Source organism: Tamandua tetradactyla, chromosome 3 (assembly GCF_023851605.1).
Source record: "Tamandua tetradactyla isolate mTamTet1 chromosome 3, mTamTet1.pri, whole genome shotgun sequence".
Classification (NCBI taxonomy): domain Eukaryota; kingdom Metazoa; phylum Chordata; class Mammalia; order Pilosa; family Myrmecophagidae; genus Tamandua; species Tamandua tetradactyla.
Window position 1 is genome coordinate 180,779,560 of NC_135329.1, and position 15,268 is coordinate 180,794,827.

At 38.0% G+C, this 15,268-nt stretch overlaps 1 protein-coding gene across 19 annotated transcripts in view; it reads left to right on the forward strand.

Moving 5' to 3' along the window:
* Nucleotides 1–15,268, forward strand: part of PARD3B (par-3 family cell polarity regulator beta) — a 1,143,268-nt gene that overhangs the window by 983,952 nt on the left and 144,048 nt on the right. For all 19 annotated transcript variants that reach the window (XM_077154793.1, XM_077154795.1, XM_077154796.1 and 16 more), the window contains one exon: nt 239–541. In XM_077154793.1, coding sequence (XP_077010908.1) covers nt 239–541 — 303 coding nt within the window. The remainder of the gene's footprint in view (nt 1–238; nt 542–15,268) is intronic.

Genomic DNA, 15,268 nt, shown 5'->3' on the forward strand with positions numbered 1-15,268 from the left:
AACAGTGGACAAAATTTCAAAATACCATAACATTACTGTAAAAATAAAGATCCTGTAACAAAGGTCAGAAATATAAAGTTAATCCCATGGACTATGCCTTTGGCATTTCCTCATAGTGTAATTTCAAGTCAACAAGAAAGTTACAGCTAAGTGACTAACTAGGAAGACAGCATAGATTCAGGAGCATGTTTCATGTAAAATTCACATACGTCTCTGCTATCTATTTCACATTTTTCAGGACTGGAGCAAAGCATCAAGAGCTAAGGGAAAAGCAAGTAAGAGGTCTTGTAGATTATGCTACTGGTGGAATTGGATCAATGCACGATATGGACGATGATGAAATCGACCCTAATTATGCCAGAGTGAACCACTTCCGAGAACCATGTGCATCAGCAAGTGTCTACAGGTCTCCATCTCCCTCTCGGGCTGGACCGCTGAGTTACCCTCGGGATGGCCATCCACTGTCTCCAGAGAGAGACCACTTAGAGGGACTCTATGCTAAGGTCAACAAGTCATACCAACCTCCAGCTCCAGTTGACAGGTAATACAACTTAGTGAAAGATGGATGTAGTTTTAATTCAGTAAGTTTCAAATCATCTCTACTGCTAAGGCAGATAAAATACATCCTTCAGTCTATTCAAGCTGAAATGACATGGTCCCCTAGACAAGTGCTATACTTTGACCTACACATAAAGTATCATCTATCAAAAAATAAATAAATAAATGAACTAATAGCCAGTGATAAGGCACCATGAATGAATAGTAGTAGTTGAATTCATGATACAACAGGAAGCAATTTTTGACGAAATACTATTTCAGAACACTAATAATTGGGTGGGTAGAAATACTAATGATCAATGGAAAGGAGAGATAAGTGCTATGGGATGTTTTTTATTTTTTCTTTTTATTTCTTTTTCTGGAGTGATACAAATATTCTAAAAATTATCATGGTGATGAATATACAACTAGGTGATGATATTGTGAGCCATTGTTTGTATACTATGGATGGACTGTATGTGTGTGAAGATTTCTCAGTAAAAATACTAAAAAAAAAAAAAGAAATGTAATGATGACAACTTTGAAGGTATATCATCCTTTCTCCTAAGAGCCCTCCTTTGCATAGACTTTATCCAAAAAGGTGGCGTGACTCTTAGAGGTAAGGAGTCAGAGAAGAGGAAATGATGACTTCCAGTTAGTGTAACTGAAGTGCAATTGTACTTAGTCGCAGAGTTGCAGGGAACTTTGGAAAGTAATAGACAGTGGTACTTTATACTCAAGTAAAATGTGATTCTATATAGATATTAATGGACTATCAGAGGTAGAAAAGGAGAAAATCTTAGGCAACAGGAGTTTGATGAAGTAGAGAAAGATAAGAAGTGATAAGGTCAATGATCCTTAGGTTTAGCAGCTAATGAATGCAATAAAAGAACCATCTGTCAGTACAACTGAAAAAGGTAGGGAGCAAGATGTTTCCAACCCCACCTCCTGCGAAAGGTAAATGCCTAATCTTTTGAAAGGCTGGACTAAGTGAGTTTTAGTCAATAGACATTGTTAGGTGAGCCTTGGAATTAAACACTCACAAGGAATGAGTCAACTGACCTTGGTCCAATCTGATGTAACTTGAAGTCTGGAGAAAGGAGGTGGGAAATAAGGGTGGCAGTCACAAAGAGCTTCATTTCAAATAAGAAAAAGACTTGTTTTCCAGATTTCTTTTAGTCTTGACAACCACCTAGTCCCTATTAAAAACGAGCTTTTGTGTGATAGCATGATATATTGCATATGTTTACCATTTAAATTTCCCCAGCTGGGTGATATTATGCACTTTTCAATTAGGTTGGGGAGAGGAAGGGAAATCATGGCATTTTTATGCAGACTGTAAAGTGTAGCTTCACAAGACTGATTACCTTTCAGACCCTTTCCAATAACCAAGTGAGAAAGAAGGAGCAATTTTTAATCCTTACTGTCAGGCTTCCAGGTTGATAGTATTAAAGAAAGATGGTCAAGTTTTTCTTTGGGATAAAATTGAAATACAAATCTCTATGACTATGTGATACAGTTATAATAATGAAACTGCTAATTCAAACACTGATTAAGAGTAGACCTTTTTCTCCCCAGCCTTCATCTAGGATTGACTTCTATCATATAAATAATGATAGCAAGCATGAGTCACTTCTGTCTCAGATCATTGTCCATCTTACTTTCCTGAAATCAGGAAGTCTTTGAGGCTAACCTCTTTGTATATGCCCACCTCTGGAATCCTCAGCAAGGGACTGATTTTATGAACCTCACAAGCTGGTATCTCTCAATACTAATTCCGTGGAAATGTATTCAAGGCATCCTTAAAAAAAAGATTAGCCTGTCAAATATATTTGGAGGATTCAGGGTTAAGTGACACTGAATAGTTTCCTTACTGTAGTCTTCTTATGCTCCAAAGATGCTAACGTGCATTGTAAGTTTCTAAGAGGGACAAACAACAATCAGCACTGTGCTTGCCATCCCCCAATTTTTGTCACCTAACACTTGTTTTGTCATTTTTCTCAAGATTTTGTGCTTATTCTTTGAAGCACTATTTAGGAAACCCTGTCCTAAACTAATTTCTCATCCATGTGGATTTGACCAGGCAAGAAATGTCCTAAAATAATCTTAACTTTAGTCACTCCAGATTGAAATCAGGAAAAAGTTATTTATTGTTGAGCCCAGATGTGTATAAATAACAGTCTTCACCCTTGTATAATAATGCAAACCCCCTTGGTTTTAACAAATGATCTAAAGCTGCTTTCAGTGGAGTTTTAGACTGCTGTCACATTTCTGGACAGCAGATCAAAGTTTAACTCTTTATTCTCAGAGTTATCTTTATTCTGCTCTTACCTTTAATTATATTTGAAAGTTGCTCTGAAACTATTCATTCTTTAAGTTAGAACAAGCGGTTTTGTCTTGCTAGTAAGCATTCAAGAATTTCTGCTGTTGTCATCTTCATTAGTATGGTTATTGCTGTACTTGTCAATGAAATTCTGAGCTGGACTGTTCTGTCTGGGACCAGGTGAGTTTAAGAAGTCCATTGCTGCAGCTGTGTTCCTGACAGTGACCACAGCAGGACTATGAGTTCTCAGCCTAGCACACGGACAGTTAGAGGGTATAGACATTCATCCATCATCTGTTACATTTTTCACTTACTTAACAGGTGTTCATTTGGCACCTACTTTGCTTGACACCTCTTGCTACTCTGCTAAGCTCTAGGGAAAATACAGCAATGACTAAGATACACACCAGTCTATGAGGAGGTTATAGTCCAGTCAAGGAGAGGACACACACGTGGAAATAGAAAATTGCAATATAATATGAATAGAAGGAAAGAAGTTTGCATATTCTGTCTAGGCTTAGTCAGGTAAGGCCTCCAAAAGGAGGTGATATTTGAGCTGCTTTGGGAAGGGTTCATAAGAATTGACCAGACACAGTAGAAAGCTGTCCTTGCAGAATAATTAGCGTATACAAGGATAAGGTGGCCTGAAAGAGCATGTCATGTTAGGGAAGCACAGAAGCACCCAGAAAATGAAATGTGGATGGGATGGAAAGTGATAGAAAATGAGGCTGGAATCCTGACGCTTGATCAGTAGCTGCATGGAAAACCATTTTAAGAATTCTTAAGTTATGCTGGAATCCTCGTGTCTGTCCAGGGCTCCTCCTATACTCTGCAAGGAAGAGTGGTGGCCAGTGTGCAATGTGTGTTTGTGTATCTACTTTGCCTCTGGACAACGGGAGCCATCAAAGTGTCATAATTGGGAATGAGCTGATAGATTTTTGTTTGGAGAAAATTGCTCTACCAACTGGCTGGAAGACAAAAATAGGAAAATGGTTAGATTGTGATACAAATGATTACATTAGTGAAAGATGACAAGGGCCTAGAATAAGAGAGTGACATTGAAGAAAGAGGAAGAGAAGATTAATTTGAGCAATGCTAAGTCTGACTTAGTGAGGAAGAGAAAGGAGTTGAGGATGTTCTCAAGATTTCCTGCTTGGTCACCCAAGCACAATGGTGCTGCCTTGAATGAAATGAGAAATACAGGAGAAGAAAGGAATTTGAGCAAGAAGAGGGTAAATTGAGTTTTGCTTTGTCCATGATGAGTTTGAGATGTGTGGTCCATTTGTGCAGTGGAAATATGCAAAAAAAGTGATTGGGGATAAAGCCTGAAACTCAGAGAAGGGGTTAAAGCTGAAGAAATCAGGTAGAAATTAGAGCAATGCAGTAATGAGGACTGCAAAGTATTCTCTGGGAATTTGAATATTTTTGAGGAATGGATAGAGGAGAATAGGCCAAAGAAGGAAAACAGCAGTAGCTAAAACCTACTTTAAACCAGGAGAAAGATGTTTAACAGAGACCACAGATGTAAGGCTTTTACATGCTACAGAAGAAATCAGTAGAATGAGGACTAAAAAAGATGGTTTTGGATTAGTTATCTATAAGGACATCAGTGAAATTTAAGAACAGTTTAAATAACTAGGTGAGAGCAAAAAAAAAGAAACTAAGTGAGAAAATTTATTTGGAGGTGAGAAAATAGAGTAAGCTTATTGAAAAAGAGACAAAAATTGTAGGATAGGAAAAATTGTCACCTTGAAGTTCATTACCTGACAGTATTTCAGAGGTAGCAAGAGAATTCAGAGACCATCTAATATTACCAGTGCTGAAATTATCAGTGCTGAAATTGAGACCCAGAGAGGTTGAGTGATTTGCCCAAGCTTTTAGGACTTAATTCAAGGTCTATTTGTGTTGTACAATCTTGTTTTTTGTTACAACATGCTGTTATATAGACCAGCACTCGCATTTTTCTATTAAGGAAACTAGTACTGAGAGAAAAAGAGTGACATCCCTCAGGATTTCCTGCATATTCATGGAAGATTAACTCTTGGGCTCTGGACTGAGGCATCCCTGGGTCCAGTCCTCTTTTCAGACACTACTGTGTGATCTTCAGCAGACAATTAAACTTTTCTGAGGTGATGTTTCTCATCTTCATGCCTATTATTCAGTGCCAGGGCATGAGTTAAGTATCGGGGTTCGTCAGGAAATCAGAAGGAAGAGGGGTACATTCCCCTCTTTGTGGAGTTGATGGTCTGGTAGAGGTTACAAAGAGTAAGCACTCAATTAGAGGATAGCATGAAAAGGGCTCCTGTCAGGTAAGCACAGGCCAGCCACAGGGGCTGGGGATAATGAGTTTGCTGCACAGGTGAAAGCTGGAGGTGAGAGGAAGCATGGTGTGTCAGAGGAACTAAAAGAAGCTCAATAAAACAGAAACCTGAAGCAAGGGGGTTGCATGGCCAGAGATAAAGTAGGACAGTCAGAGAGCTAAGCAGAAGGAGATGGCTGAGCCTCAGAGGACTTTTGTGAGGAATTTGGACTCCATCCTGAGAGGAGTGGGCAACGGCCAGGCTGGAAAAGGGGTCACTGAAGGGCTTTAGCATGAGACATGATCCTGGAATTCAACAAGCTATTAAATGGCATAGGTGGTTTATCCTTGCCTCCTCTGTAAATAGGAAGGGTTGTAATAACAATCTCACAGGTTGTGCAGGTTAAGAATGCTTTTACATTTTGTGTTTTTTTGTTATCTATACATAAAGCATGACTCTGTCTGCCCATATATCTCTATTTCACAGGAATATATCCCATATGTGTGGCCCCCAGTGGCTTTCTAATAGGTGCAACTTCTGTCTCTTACGTCCCTGCTTCCCAAAGGTTAGCCCTAAACCTCCAGTCCCTCTAGGAAAAACTTGGCTCTAAATGATGGTGCTTGCAAACTGTCCTTACCACCATGACAGAGACATATGTCTGGATTATAACAGTGCTGGTTCCTCTAGGATTGGAACAGAACGTGGGTTAAATCCTGTCCCTTAAAGCCTGACAATGACTTACAGTTTGTAATATGTTAGTCTTCCACAGAAGCATTGCATTTACAGAGCTCCCACAGTCCATGAAATTAAAGATTTATGTTTGGGTGAGGAGAGATGAATCCCCAGCAGGGTGAATAGAAGTTGTGTGTGGCAATTGTCACAACTGAGAATTTGCATGAGTTTGCATGATCATATACTCTTTTTACTAAAGGTTGCCAAATTTGTTTCATCACACACCCAATCAATATAAAAGTTTTGGGATGTTAGCTGGCTAAAATGTATGTGTTTATTTACAAATGATACATATTTACCCTACTATTATATGCATTATAAGCATGCACCAAATATAGAAATTAATAAAAGGATGAGATTAAAAAGAACCATAAACGGGAGTTCTAGAATTTTCTTCCCCTGCCCAAATATGGTGCACACAACCCATTTTGGAGACCAATGGTTTCAACTCCCAGTTCTGTGAGGGAGGAATCAGACCTGGTTTTGCTTACTAATATCTTCCTAATTGGGTAAGGACTTAGATGGTCAATCCCTACATCCCATCAGAATCCCTCACAAGGCGTCATTTAATCCACATTGGCATAACATGCAGTGACAAGAATTCACAACGTATCCTTTTTCCCGACTGACAGAAATGTCCATTTGTAATCCATCCAAAAGCATCTCCTTGTAACATTTACCATGGATCGTGGATTAGCCTACCTGGACTTGAAATTTAAGCATCATTAACAGCTCTTCAGATTTGAGAAGAGATTGCTAAGACCACCTTCCTTAACAAACATTTATGGAACTCCTTACATTTGCTGGACTCTGTACTCAGAGCTGTCCTTACAAGGATGGAAAAACACAGAGTACCTGCCATTGAGAAGTTCGCAGTATACAGGCACACCTCAGAAATATCACAGCTTCTGTTCCAGACCACCTCAATGAAGCAAATATCAAAATAAAATGAGCCATGCAATTTCTTGGTTTCTCAGTGCATATAAAAGTTATGTTTATACTATACTGTAGTCTATTAAGTGTGCAAAAGCATATCTGAAAAAAACAATGTACATACTTTAATTAAAATATGACACAGACACATGAAGTGAGCACATGCTGTTGGAAAAATGGTACCATAGACTTGCTCATTGCAGATTTGCCACAAACCTTCAATTTATAAAAAATGCAGTATCTGTGAAGTGCAATAAAACAAAGGACACCCATCATCATTTCTTTGGTATATAACTTCTCTAGTTATTTCAGTCATATTTATAATATAATCCACACCTAAAGCCCTCTTGCTAGTTATTTTCTGAATACACTCAAGTCTATTGAGTTTAGAATTGCCCTCTTTTGAGCATGATATGCAGAACTTGTTACAGTGTTTCAGATATGGTCAGAAAAGTGCAGACATCAATGAAACTCTTGCATCCTATCTTAGTTTGCCAAAGCTGCCAGAATGCAACACACCAGAGATAGATTGGCTTTTAATAAAAGGGGATTTATTTAGTTTAAAACATACAGTTCTTCAGAGGAAAGGTAGCTACCTTTCAACTGAGATTCTTTCTTACATGGGAAGGCACAAGGTGATCTCTGCTGGCCTTCTCTCCAGGCCTCTGGGTTCCAACAGCTTTCCCCAGCATGATTCCTTTCTGCATCTCCAAAGGCCTGGACTGAGCAGCGAGTGCTGAGATGCGGTATGCTGAGCTGCTTGGGCTGTGCTACGTTGAGCTCTCTCATTTAAGCTTCCAGCCAATTAAATCAAACATCATTCATTGCAGCAGGCAGGCCTCCTAGCTAACTGCAGATGTAATCAGCAGCAGATGAGGTTCACATGCCATTGGCTAATGTCCACAACAGTGGAACTAAGCATCTTCACCTGGCTGAAATGACACCTGACCCTAACTACCATACATCCTATGGTCTTAATCCTTTACACTTACTAACATAGTATCAGCTGTGTCATTGTTGTCTAATGTTGCACTTTTAACTAAAACCCTAGTGTTTTGTTTTTTTACAGCCTCAGATACTATCAAGCTGTATTCCCAGTATATTGTACAATGATTTTTGAAATGTAGACTATTCTCTTTATCACAGTTAATAGTTTCTTATTAGGGCTAGCTCACTGTTGTAGCCAATCAAGATATTTTTAAATATTGACTTTTGTCCTCCAATATATCAGCTAACCTTATTAGGTGTATATCATCCTCATATTTAATCATTGTGGACTCATCCGTGTCATTGATAAGATCATTGATCAATGTCAGGTATAATCCTTGAAGTTCATCACTCCAGACTTCCATTAATCAACACTCTCTGGAATGTTCAGTCAGCTATTACTCCAGTCTACTATTTTCTAGCCCACATCCTCCAGTTCATTCACAAATATTGTGGGTGACTTTGTCAAATATCTTGCAAAGGTACAGCAGGTTTGTGAAAATCCCTTTATCTACCTATCTGACAAGTAAAGAAAGACTTGGTGAATTCTAGACATCTGTTGTATTCCATAGGCCATACAAAAAAGTTTAGAAATAATCCTAACTCTCAAGGAACTCAACCAATAGCTGAAACTACCTCATAAACAAAAAAGCAATCATATAGTATGTTGCATGACATTAGAGGTATAGATACAGGATATATTGAAAAAATGATGAAATTGCATATAATTCAGTTTGGGAAATACCTGAGGCTACAGATGAATTTTCTAGGACCTTGGATTAAATTTGTTAGTTTTTCAAAGCCTCAGTTCCCTCACTGTAAAATGGGGATAAGACTGTACTCTATTTCATGTGGTTTGTTTGCTGATTAAATGTAATTATCCCCAGTGCTTAGCTCAATAAATGTTGATTATAGCTAGTTAGGAAGGTTATTGGGCTATAAATTATTGGACTTTATTACATACTATTGGACTATATATTAGACAGATGAGTGAATTAAACATAGCTAAATAGGAAGATCATTGATTATATGTAGCTGTTGACTCTTAAGGTTATAGGTTTAGGAACCTTTTAGATTCCATCTGATCCAACATCACATGGTGAATTCCTAAGTCCAGCCAAAATACTGACAGGACTGTCAGTATTTCAATCATCAGAAATAAAAAGTGGAAATAGGAAAAAGAGTGAGGAGTGAAAAAGACTAGAAAACAGCTTGGATTCTCTTAGATCAGTCATCTCATCTGCATAAGTGGAGAGCACAGTCATTCTTCATTAAGCTACTTTGCCAATTGTGTTAAAAACCATAACTCATTATATTTCCCTAAGCTTGTCATCAAAGCTAACACAAAATTCCTGCCATATCTCTTGAATGTTCATTTGGCTCAAAGTTGGGCACACCAATTGTCCCACAGTTGCTATGAGCCCCAGAAGAGCTGTTAAGAACAACAGAATGTCAAATTGGATACTGTTTAGCTGTAAACACCAGAAAACCCAACTGATGTATCTGTCTCACCCTTTAAGGAATTTAGGTGGTCTGATAGAGCAGTCTCTTCTTCTTTGCCTGCCCCAGCGGTCAGGCCTTCTCCCTCATGTTGCAGCATGACTCCTGGACGGCTGTTGCACCTCTAGGCTTCATGTCTTCTTTCCAGGGAAAAAGAAAGGAGAAAATGGCCAATGGAATATACAGTCAAGTTCATCCCTTTTAAAAGATTTCCCCAAAGCTTTCCACCAAAGTCTTACTGGCAGAAACTGTATTAAAAGGTCATTTCTAGTTTCAAGAGGATGCTGAGAAATGGTATTTTATCTTTCCAGTAAGCAAAGACAAGCAAAGAATTGTAAGTGCTTTTTAGGGGGTCACTCCATGGAATCTACTACAAACAGATTTCCTTTGGATAACTTCTCTATTTTTTTTCATTTCCCTTTAATAATGCGAAAGTTCTATATTAACACTGCATAGCTCTCAGCCAAATGTATTCTTATTTACCTTGTAAGAGAACAGTCTTATAATGGATTCTCTCTTTTTTAGCATAGACAGAAATATATCTGTCCAAATAACTTCTAATATCACTTAATTGAGGCAACTGGGGAACATACATTTTCAGTTTTCATGGCCACTGAAAAAGTATGGTTTGGGAAATTCTAAGATCATGGTGAAGAAGGATAGAAAAGGTGTTAACAGGAAAGCTTTGTGACTAGGTGTGAATAGCCAGGTGTGAACATATATTCTTGGGACAATGCAGGATAATTGATAATCTCTTCAACAAAACAATTTGTTGATTTTAGAGATTCAGCATTTCATTTAGCTACAGCTTTGTCAGGTAAGGTTCATATGTGTGTTGGTATTTGTTTCCATTCTCTTTCTCTTGCAGATTTTTTTCCCAGTTAATTTTACTTTAATTTAATGGCGTTGTAGCTCTCCCTTCTGACTCCTATTTTTTGATACTGTGTGTGGGGACTTGAGTAATGAACATAGTAGATTCCTTAAAGATGTGTTTTTTAATTTTTATAAAGAGTCAAAGTGATTTCATTTTAGTTTGGGAATCCCAGTTACTAAATGCCATTTCCATAGATAGTTAAAAAGGCAATCAAATATTTTTTCCTTAGAACATATTACCATCGATTTTAAAATGATTTTTAAACAATAATGAAAATTCTCTTAATGAATAATCTCTATGACCAGACAAGTGAGTGCTAAGAGTAACTGATATACCATTAACTCCACTTTCCTCCATCCCCTCTCCTTAAAACTTGATCTTAATTTTTCCCATCTTCTAAGGATCCTACTCTTGGGACTGTGTGAGTTGTCTGCCTAAGTTGTTAGCTTTCAGTGGTGACAAATGTAGACAACCTTCTCCTTTATTACACATGATCTAGAGTGGAGGGTTGGTGTTAAGTGACCATCCATTTCTAAGACCACCCTCCCTCCTGTTCTCAACCACTGGTACTAAGTAACACATTTGAGGAATGCTCATCAGAAGGTAACCTTGATTTCTTAAACTGGCATGTAAGTATTGACTTGAACTTTTTTCAAATAAGTAGCTTGATTCCTAGTATCTATTCATCTAACTAATCTTGTTTACTCAGAGGTAAGTTAGAGGAGCTATACAGAATTTCCTCATCTAGCCATATAAGGAAAACAAAGGGAATAGAAAAGAATGCAGAATCTCTTGCCCTTTAGAGGGATGCTGCAGATAATTTGAAATAGTACTGGTGATAGCTGTGATTAAGGATGAACCAAAATACTGTGGGATCACAGGGGAGAGACACCAAACGCAGATATGGATGATTGGTTTCTTGAAGGAATTTGTATCTTAATTGTGACCTAAAAAAAACAATGGAAAATAGGCAGGCAGGCAGGTGAGCATGCACATGTAATGTCAGAGAGATAACATGGTGCATTTAAGGAACTGCACTGACATCAGAAGAACTGGAGTACAGGGTATAAGTTAGGGGCAGCGTCAGGCAGAAGATGAAGGGGAGCAGGGGCCATTTCATCAAAGGCCATATAACCTAGGATCAGGCATTTAGAGTTTAGTTCAAAGACAATGGGGATCCCTTTGAAGTGGGGATGACATGTTCACATCTATGCTTTAGAAAGATGACAGTAATCCTGCAAGATAGGTATGTATTTCACAAATGAGAAATGAGGCTCAGAGAAACTTTAAAAACTTGCCTGTGGTCACATGGCTAATAAGTTGGCAGAGTCAGGAGTCCAACAGCTTTCAGCTATGCTAGAGATTTTCAAACTGCAGGTTGTAACCTGTTGGTACATCTTAAAATCAATTTAGTGAGATCAACAGATATCATTATTTAATAAAATATAATATTTAGGAAAAAGTAGAAGAGACTGTAATGAGTAGAATTATTTTGTCAGTGTTGGTGTATCTATTATATGTGTATGTGAAATGTATATATGTGTCTATGTGTATATGTATATACATAGTTGAGTACTGAAATAGTGGAAAATGCATTTCTCATTGTGGGTTGCAGTCTGATAAGTAGGAAGCCACTGTGCATGTGCAAAGAGTATCCCTCCTGTTTTATTTTCCTTGGCTGCTCATGCAAATACAATGCAATGAGTTGTTTAAACAACGGGAATTTATTAGCACATAGTTTTGAGGCTGTGAGAAAATCCAAATCAAGGTGTCATCAAAGGGATGCTTTCTTCCCTAAGATTGGCATTTCAGGGCTGGATGCTGATGATTCTTGGTCCTGGGCAACTCTGTCGTATGGCATGTAATACTTAGATTCAGGTGTCACCTTGGCCGGGTGATGGTTCCCAATTGTTCTGTTGCTATGGACTTAAATCATCAGCATGTAAATTTCATCTTTGGCTGATTACATCTGCGATCACCTAAGTGAAGTGCCTTCAGCAATGAGTGAGGCTCAAAAGGAGAGGTCAGAAGAGAGCTCAGCAGCTTAGACCCAGACTTTGGAGATGCAGAAAGGACATCCTCCGGGGAAAGCTATTTGAACCTAGAAACTGGGAGAGAGGGCCAGAAGACTTTCCCCTGTGCCTTCCCATGTAACAGAGAAACCCAGATGAAAGCTAGCTGTCTTTCCTCCAAGAAACTATAAACTTGTAACTAAATAAATCCCCCTTTTTTGTCCCCTGAAAGCCCATTCATCTCTGGTGTACTGCGTTCTGGCAACCTTAGAAACTAAAGCATGGCAATTCACATGGTAGCCCCTCCAGACCTCTCCTTCCTCTTCCAGATACTGTTGACCTTGTACTTCTTGCTTCCTATGGCTGTGTCTCTGTCTGAATGTCATTCCACTTACAAAATAATCCAGTAATAAGATTAAGACCTATCCTGATTGAGGAGAGCCACACCATATGGGAAGTAATCTCATCAAAAAAGTCTTCCTTAGAACAGGTTCACACCTGCAGGAATAGATTAAGTTTAAGTACATGTTTTAGTGGGGAAGATACAGCTTCAAACCACCGTACCTTCCTACTGCCCTCACTTATTCATCTGTTTCTTCATTTCTTCATGTATTCCATAAAATATATTGGATGCCTATCATGTTCAAAGTAACCTACTCAAGGCTATGGGAATACAAAGACATATCATAAGCCTTAGGCTTTGACCTACTTTCCTGTAGTGGTGCTAGATTTGTGTCAATCTACTACACTTACTCCAGGCCTCTTGTGACCTGTGGTTTGCATTAATCTATTAGGCTAAGCCACATACCTTTTCATTATGTGATCTTTGCCAATGCTAAGGACATTTTCAAAGTGCCCTCTTTATAATTCCTGTATTTAAATGCAATGTGCAATCAAGAATAGACCATTGTTAGGTCAATTGCTCTCTTGTATTTATCTTTTCAAATAATAAATAATCTGTGGGATAAGAAAGGGCAGTAAAAGATAGTTTTAATGTTAGTACTCATAAATATCCTACATTTTAAAGAGGTGTTTTAATATTTATATGCTGTGGGATATCCTCCCTTCTGGAGATCTGGCTAAGGATTGATATTAACCTATCCAGAAATCAAATTCAAGAGCTAAGGTTTTACACAGACTTTCAGTCAATCCTGAGCAAGCATTATGGAATCCCTCAAACTTGGCTGTTACTTAGCCTCGTAGTTTCCATATTGCCAAGAACTTTGCAAAGTAGGTTGGGAGGAATGTTTTCCTGAATGCAGACGTGATCGCTTTTCTATGTTGGGGTCAGTAGGAAGCCTAATCCTGAGCCATGCCCATCCTTACAGCACAGCCTGAGCGGATACCCTCAGACCACGCCCTGGGTGGTATCTGTATGAAAAACCAAGTGCAGAGGAGGCCAGTCAGGTCACAGCCTCATTTATCATCGAGAACATGAAATGTAGTTGTGTGTCTTACATGGGAGGTTTGTCTTTAAAATTAGATACAAGGCAAGAGTAGCTCCCAATCAAAACCCCTGAAAATCCCTTAAACTACCTCTTTATGGTACTTATGCTATTTATAATAGTTCTTGTTGATACCATAGTTTAAAAATCATAAACTAGACCAAAGGAAAACAAAAAAGGAAAATCTGAGAGATAGCTTAGTGGTCAATAGATTAGATTCTGAAACCAAACTTTCTTGTTTTGAGGCCTGGCTCTACCACTCACTGTAACTGTATGTCTTTGTCTAGCACTCACTGTAACTGTATGTCTTTGAGCACATTTCTTACCTTTTCTCAGCTTTCATGTCTTTATCTGTTAAATGGGAATAATCATAGTAACTACATAACAGTGTTGTTATAAGGATATAACTGAGTGTATATATGTAAACAGAAGGGCACCTGGAAGTTAATTAACATTGTCAATGTATTAAGTTAACATATAGGCAGATAATTGGACATTCACAGCACTCTGCAGTTAAGATAACTATTAATTCCCTAGGAATGAATAGAATTAGGGTGGAGAATTATGGTTGGTAGATTTTTTTTTCAACTTGGATTGACAGTTCTTACTGACCTGACCTCACGTATTACTGTTATTTACTTTTTAAAAACTAAAAAGTTATAGTTATTATATTGTTGTAATTATAAAATTATAATTATATTTAGCTTTTTGTTTTGAAATTATTATGGATTCATTCATAGAAAGTTGCAAATGTAGTATAATGAAGTCCCTGGGACCCTCCACCCAATTTCCCCCAGTGGGGGAATAGCAAAACTGGGAAATTGAGAATGGTACAACGTGTATGTTCATGTATAGTTCTATGCCATTTTATCAAGTGGAGATTTGTATATCTACTAAACCTGTTTCCCATCTGCATAATTCTATCATTTTGAAATTGTTATATAAATGAAACCACAAACCTGGAAAAAATGTGCCACCTTTTGAGATTGGCTTTTTCTCCCTACACAGCATAGAACCTTTGAGATACATGCAAATTGTTGGGGATATCAATACTCTATTCTTTTTTATTGCTGAGTAGCATTCTATAGTACAACACACCACAGTTTACTTAAGCATTCACGTACTGAGGGACACTTTGGTTGTTTCCAGTTTGTGGCTATTATAAACAGAGCTGCTATTAACAATCCTGTAGAGGTTTTTGTGTGGACATAAGTTTTGGGATAAATGCCTAAGAATGCAGTTGCTGGGCTATATGAGTCTACTTTGGCTTTTAAAGAAATTGCCAAACTATTTTCCAGAGTAGCTATACCAATCTTACCTTCTTACCAGCAATGCATGAGAGATCCAATTTATCTGCATCCTTACGAGGCATTCTGATAAGTGTGTTTGATAGTTCACTATAGTCTTAATTCAGATTTCTCCAACGGCTAATGATGTTGACATCTTTTCATGGACTTATTTGCTATGCTTATATCCTCTGAGTGGAATTTCTCTTCATATCATTTGCCCATTTTCTAACTGGATCATTTGTGTTTTTAATGTTGTATTTGGTAGTCCTTTATATGTTCTAGATACGAGTTCTTTGTCAGATATATGGTTTGCAAATAGAGTCTCTCAGTCTGTAG